Consider the following 6,623-nt stretch of genomic DNA (forward strand, 5'->3'; position numbering starts at 1 on the left):
GCCTTGAGTTTATGGTGTTCGGCCACCAACACCATGGTCCTGCCTTTCGGCCCTCTCGGCCCCACAGTCCTCAACGTCTCGGCCATCCTTGGGACTTTCCCGACTGGCCTACCTATTGACGCCAACCTTTCCGGATACCCTTCTCCTCTCAACCTGAAGGCACTATTTGACGAAAGGGTCGTCGAAATGCTAAGCCGGGGCGATCGAGAGCCCTCAAGGGAAGAAGTTCAGAAGCTCCACAAGAACTTCTTCAACTACAACACTCTCATCCTTTATTTCGCCGGCCGAGGCGAGGAAGGCCTTAGGAAGGAAGAGCACGAGGCCTTCCTCTTCTACTGGTACAACAAATTCATCTGTTGTACCAGGTCAAACAAATGCCTGGTGGAGAACATGCCGGTGGCCCAGGCACTGGCTAATGGTCGCTCGCTGGCGCTCAGTCCAGCCATACTCGCCAACCTCTACCGTTGCCTGGCCGAGGCGACCATTGGCAAGATTGACCCGCACCAGAACGGACCCCTCTGGGTGTTCCAACTCTAGTTGCAGGTTTACTTCTCCACCCTTCGACCGGAGGTTCCTGCCTTCCAGCAAACGGCCGCCCTCGGCCTTCAACTGGCCTCTCGACCGGCGCCACCTCACCGAGCCGACGAGGTTTTCAAACACTTCCTCAGCCTTGACGTCATCTCGGATGACGAGTTCCTGGTATGCCGGCGCCAAGAGTACCCTTCCTCGCTCAGGCTCCCTACGGCAGCATGGGCCGAGTCCGAGGATGCGGGCATTCGTCAATGCTGGGGGTCGTTCGTTCTGGCTCGCGACCTTCCTCTTGGTTGCGATGCCCGCCGAGCTAGCTGGGAGGTCTACCATCCCCATTTTGTCGCCCGGCAGCTCGGCTATCTTCAAGGCTGCCCCGTCCCCTTGCTCGCATCTCGGTCTCTCCTGAGTCGAGGGCGTCTTACCGGTTCCTCTGAAAGGGAATGCAAGACGTCGGACCAGGAATTCCAAAAGAAGTGCAGGAAATTTCAGCTTCGGCCGACGGTTCCTGAATCTTTGGGAACCGACACCTTCGGGGACTGATGGGAGGAGTATACCGACGACTTCTTCGGCGCCCCGGCCGAAGATCTGGTGAGGAAGATCTTCGGCGACCGTCCCAGGTCAACGTCTTCGGCTCAACCTAAGGAGTCGGCCCAAGGTAGTCTTTCCGCTTTTCTTTCCTTTCCTCTTTTTTCATTTATTATTTTTGTTATTAATTACTTTGCTCTTCAGAGGGGCGCGGGTCGAAGACGGTCGAAGTGGTCGCCGTGGTGGCAAGGGCGAAGAAGGTGCCCACGAAAAGGACTCTTGTCACCGAGTGGATGGTCCCTGCCAAACGCCCCCACCGAGGGGCCGAGCCGGCGGATGATACCCCTCGCCCTTCTAAACGCGTCAAGAAATTGGCGAAGAAGGGCGACCGGGAAATTCATGTTGTCCCCAGTGACATTAATGGAACGCCTGCTCCTGCCGGCTCTCCATCTGTAACGGCTGCCCCGACATCTCCAACCCCGATTCCTCCAGCCGTCTCCCTGGCCGATCCAATCGTCGCACCAGCTCCAGCTTCGGAGCCGGTCGTGACGCCTGCAATGGGGAAGTCGGCTGCGCCTGTCGAAGAGAAAACATTTAGCATTACGACCAGAAACCTAAAGAAACAAGTGGAAGTAAAATTATACCTCCAAAACGACCGTTGGAGTCGAGGGTGCTTCGACAGGCGCAGCCGACTTCCCTATATTTTTAAAATAATTTTCTGAGGTTTCACGCGCCCCCACGCGCCGGCCAAGGCACGCCCAGATGCGCCGGCCACGTGTAGGCACGTGCCTGGCACACGGACGGAATCCCTAACGGCGTTACGGAATATTCTATCTAAAAGCAAGCATATTCCGTTAAAACTAACCTGACGTCGTTAACTGCCGTTAGGAATATTTCGTCAGAGTTGACGGAATATTCGCCGTCTTCTCCGATGAGTCTCACCAGCCGCCGCCGTCTGCCGCCGTCAGCGCGGCTGTCTACAACTCGAATTCTCGTCAGAAACTAGAAAATTTTCAAAACTTCATATCTTCTTCATTTCTCAACCAAATTCCATGAATTTGGTACCAAATTGAAGCTTACAACGAGTAGAACAAAACCTTACCACTTTGAAGCCCTAAAACCAACGAAATCTTTCCGGAAAAACCTATGATATTCCGGCCAAACCTGCAACTCACTGAAACTAGGCTTCTCGACGTCCCAAACACTTCAACTTTCTTCTCCGAGCTTCGTGAGGACCTCCAACAGCTCCCTATGACCTTAAAAACTCCTAAAAACTTGACGATCACGTGTGCATGAATAGTGCATGAAAACTGGGTTTAGGGTTCTCGAGGTTTTCGAAGGTTTCAAGTCTCACAAATGGTACGGATGAACTCAGGAGCTTGCAAGGAGTTCGAATCTTACCTTCTAGACGTCGATCTGTGCATGAAAGGTTGGTTTTGAAGTTCGTCTTTACACTTGCAAAGGAAATGGAAGAAAATCCAAGAGAAAGAAGAGACAGAAAGGTCCACGGGTGTGTGTGGGTGTGTGGTCCTAGATGAGTCAACAACCAAAAGAAACAACTAAACAACAACCCACAACACCAATTAACGTCCAAGGGCATTTTAGTCTTTTTGCACCTACGGTACAAATAATTCGGGACGAGCTGTCACAACTAAGCCCTTTGTAGTAATTATATATATATATATATATATATGGAATAGCATCTTTTTCGTTTAGATAAAATCAATAAATGTACAAAGATGAAGTTTGGGTATACAAAGAACCACTCAATGCCAAAACTGGAGGGTAGAGCTAGCCCAAGAAATTGAGAATGGGGCCGTAGCCAAGAGGTTTAATCCTGGGTTTTGGTTTGGTCAAGCACATTCACATATGAATAAGGCAGCAGCAACATCACATCTTAGGTTTTATCCTATATTAATCAGTCCATTGCATTTTTCCGTACTTGTTTTGTTTAACACATTTATCCGTTTAATTAGTTCCATAATTTTCTTTCAACATTTACAAGGAAAAGGGAGACCAGGGAGCTATGAAAATACAATTTTAACTTCTGATAATTTGATCTTTGAATGCTGCGGTTTGACTTAGTATTGTAAACAGGATCATATTCGTCAACAATTTAAACTTCTTTTGTATCCGTCAAGAATATAGCGTCTCTTCAATTAATTTGATCATAATTTGAAAAGAACAAAAATATTGGACCATATAGAGGAAAAACTTGCCGACGAATCTGAAAGTCCTCAATCTTTTCCATTGAATTCTGAAGGAGATAAGTTTATAATTTAATTGTTTATATTTCCTATTTAGAAGTAATGTGTGTATTCTGAAATCTTTTAATATGAATTATAAATAAGAAATAATATTTAAAAATTAGTACGTGTCAAATTTTTATGGGATTTTAGTTCTACTTAGTATAATTCAGGGACAAGTTAAGTCATGCACAAGTTTTTCTCTTGGATAAAAGATTCTCCCATGCAACCAAGTTTAACATTTGTCATATATAAAAAAAACGTACTATCTATCAAATAAACATTGCCATGGGATGAAATTGGTATGACAAAAATACATTTTTCCTCGCATTTTAGCTTATACAATAAACAGCAAACGACTAAATCATTTATTCATCTTGCATACGTCTGGAAACTAGAAAAACAGATGATTGCTCGAAGAAGGGTGCGTTGGCTGTCCGCAGACTTGGATTACATCGAAGTCTTCATTCTTTTATAATGTTGTTTTCTTCATTGATTTGGAAACGCACTTGAAAACAAAATTTTATTTAATTAGTTGGTAAACATTGACTTTCAACACATGAATACAAACTTGATATGGTTTGATTCTCTGCATATAAAACGTGAGCCCAGCAATCAAAGAAGACCAAAACTCACAGCACAGCGAAACTCTTACATTTGCATTTTTTTTTCTTTCCAAAATATATTTTTTTTAATTACATTTGCTTATTTAAATTATATTAATTTGTATTAATTTGCGGCACAAAAAATGCTTTGACCATCCCAATATATTTAGGATAACGGCCCACAGACATTTTAATTGTTTAGTGTCCAACGGTAAACTTTCATGTTTATGTTACTTTATGAAGGATTGAGATATTTCTCTCAATATTCCAATGAATGTTCTATTTCCAATTGCTCACATCGGTTTGCATTCATCACAGTTGTTCACCTCTTGCAACTAACGTCTTTTCAACATATAATTTTCACAATCAAAATCGTTTAAAGATTATCTTTAAAAAAATTAATCAACTCGAAGATCATTTAGACATTTATATGTTTAAAGTGAAATTGACAGTTCATCATAAAAATGTTACTTGATACAGAATTGTTGATTTGTTCTATACATTTGGATAACCAATTGATCACCGATTGGATTGATTTTTTTTATAAAGATGATATTTAAATGATAACTAAAAAAATGGAATATTAAAAAAAAAAAAAAAAAAAAAGTTGTACGGTAAAAGTATGCTAATCGCAAGCGAAAAACGTTTCGGATTTTATAATGGGATATTTTGTATGGAAACCCTATGCCCATCAAGTTATCAACTTACAAACAAACATCAACTCACCCATCAGAAAAAGAAAGAATCCATGGAATCCTCTATATCTAGTAGTAACATAAACTTCTTTTTACACCAAAATTAGGACGAGTCTCCTGAAAAGAACAGTAATTTTCCAACATTATTACTTAGCAAGGCATCCGTATTCAATTTCTTTGTCACAACAAATCAAAATTTCATATTCAAAATTTTGAAACTAGTAGGTACCACATCATTTTCTTACACGTATTCCCTCTCACAATTTAATTTGAAATGAATAAAAACAAAGAAAATGAACTATATTTAAAAAAAAAAAAAATATGTACAAAATTTCAATTTACTCAAACTACCCTAACGTATTCCTTGTTTAGACACGATCCTTCGGCCGCAAGGCATCAGTTGATCGTTGATCGCCACCATTACTGTCCAACGGTGCTCTATTCAATTCCGATGGCCCGGCTGCCGACACAGTTGCAACGTCGTTATCACCAACTTGGTTCCTAACGGACCCGTTCCGAGACACAAAGGGCGGCAACAATGAGAAAGCCCAGCGGCCCGATCGCCCCGACCGGTTCGAACGCGAACTTGGGTCAGACCGTTCATACAAACCGGGGATTTTTCCACGCCCACTCTCACTTCTTAAACCTTTTCTCACACTGCCGGCCCTTGGGAATGCCACGTTGGTACTCCTGCTACGAATCAAGGCTGAATTCACAAGTTGAGCCCGTACCTCGTCCGGTAATCTTAGTGTAAACTTTTCGACGTTCTCACCCGGTTGAACCAGCGAGTGTCCGGTCGAATGTGATCGTGGAAATAATATTTCGGTGAACCGCATCCCCGTTGATCTCGACCGAGGCGGTCCAAAACCCGTTGACCTAGACCGAGGTGGACCTCTTTGATTGGTTGCCTCACTTCCATTCACCAAATTGATAAACACTGGAGGTGCTGGAGATGGAGATTCCTCCTCTTTGATTTGATCTTCTACCATCCGAACTGACACTTGGCGGGGTGGCATATGCGACGGTAGTGGAGGTGAGGGTGCTTCTGCTGTACATGGCCCAGTCTCAGGTTGACCCGACTCGATATCCTCTTCAGTCGGATCAACCCAAGTGTATGGCTCTTCTCCGGGTTTAGGAACCAGGTAAGTCCGGCACACCGGGCAAGTCGAGTGAGAGAGCAGCCACGTGTCAATACAATCGGGGTGGAATACGTGATCGCACTTGGGGATCAAACGCAGCGTTTCATGGTCTTGAAACTCCTGTAAACATACGGCACATTCAAGAGCGTCCTGCCCGAGCTTGAGCGCCTTGACATCGGAGTATATGAAGGCGGGGAAGGTTTCGATGACGGCGGGGTCAAGGCCACGCGCCATGCGGGAACCGTTTCGAACCATGCGCCCGTGGAGGCGGGTCTGGGCGCACTGACGGGTGTAGACGGAGAGGAAGCCCAAGATGAAGAATACAAGTACGAGAACCACCATCACCACCGCCAACTTGATGTCGAATTTCGACGAGCTTGAGCCGTTGGCTTGCGGCAGAGAAGGCGCTGTCGTTTGGGCTGTGATCAGCTGCGACAACAGGAGGAAGCTGAGCATCCATAGCAAGACGGCATGAATGTTGTATTTCATGACTGGCAAGTTATTAAGGTTTGTTGCTCGAAAGAGAAGAAAAAAATAGGAAGGTGAGAAAAATAGAAAAAGGGTTGGTGCTACTCCATGAGGTTTGTGCAGAGGTATAAAGCAAAGAAGGAATGAAACGAAGGATTGACTGAGTCGTGTGGGCTTATAGGCAAGGAGTTTTGAAGGTTGACTAATGACGAGGGTGGAACCCCACTAGGAAAATAATTTTTTTTTTTTTTTACGGAGGATAAGAAGGATTTATTTAGGCGGATTTGGGTTTAATGAAATTAGTTAAGAGTAGTGTTGTTCTCTCTCAGCATCCTCGTTCGAATCTCACCCGCTGTTAATTTAGATAAATTTTAGTATAATAATCTTATCGTTCATCAAAAAATAATTATTTAG

General features: G+C 44.2%; 1 protein-coding gene across 1 annotated transcript; it reads right to left on the reverse strand.

Annotated features, from left to right (window-relative positions):
* Nucleotides 1–4,774: 4,774 nt before the first annotated feature.
* LOC137718549 (RING-H2 finger protein ATL38-like) lies at nt 4,775–6,361 on the reverse strand. The gene has a single exon (XM_088698138.1). It carries the CDS (start codon nt 6,228–6,230, stop codon nt 4,971–4,973), a length of 1,260 nt encoding a protein of 419 aa, XP_088554264.1. The 5' UTR covers nt 6,231–6,361; the 3' UTR covers nt 4,775–4,970.
* Nucleotides 6,362–6,623: the final 262 nt, after the last annotated feature.

This window comes from Pyrus communis, chromosome 8 (assembly GCF_041283825.1).
Source record: "Pyrus communis isolate YQ-2024b chromosome 8, ASM4128382v1, whole genome shotgun sequence".
Classification (NCBI taxonomy): Eukaryota; Viridiplantae; Streptophyta; class Magnoliopsida; order Rosales; family Rosaceae; genus Pyrus; species Pyrus communis.

Bases quoted from the DNA above. Each gene is read 5' to 3' on its own strand.
- LOC137718549 (XM_088698138.1), bottom strand. From the start codon at position 6,230: ATGAAATACAACATTCATGCCGTCTTGCTATGGATGCTCAGCTTCCTC.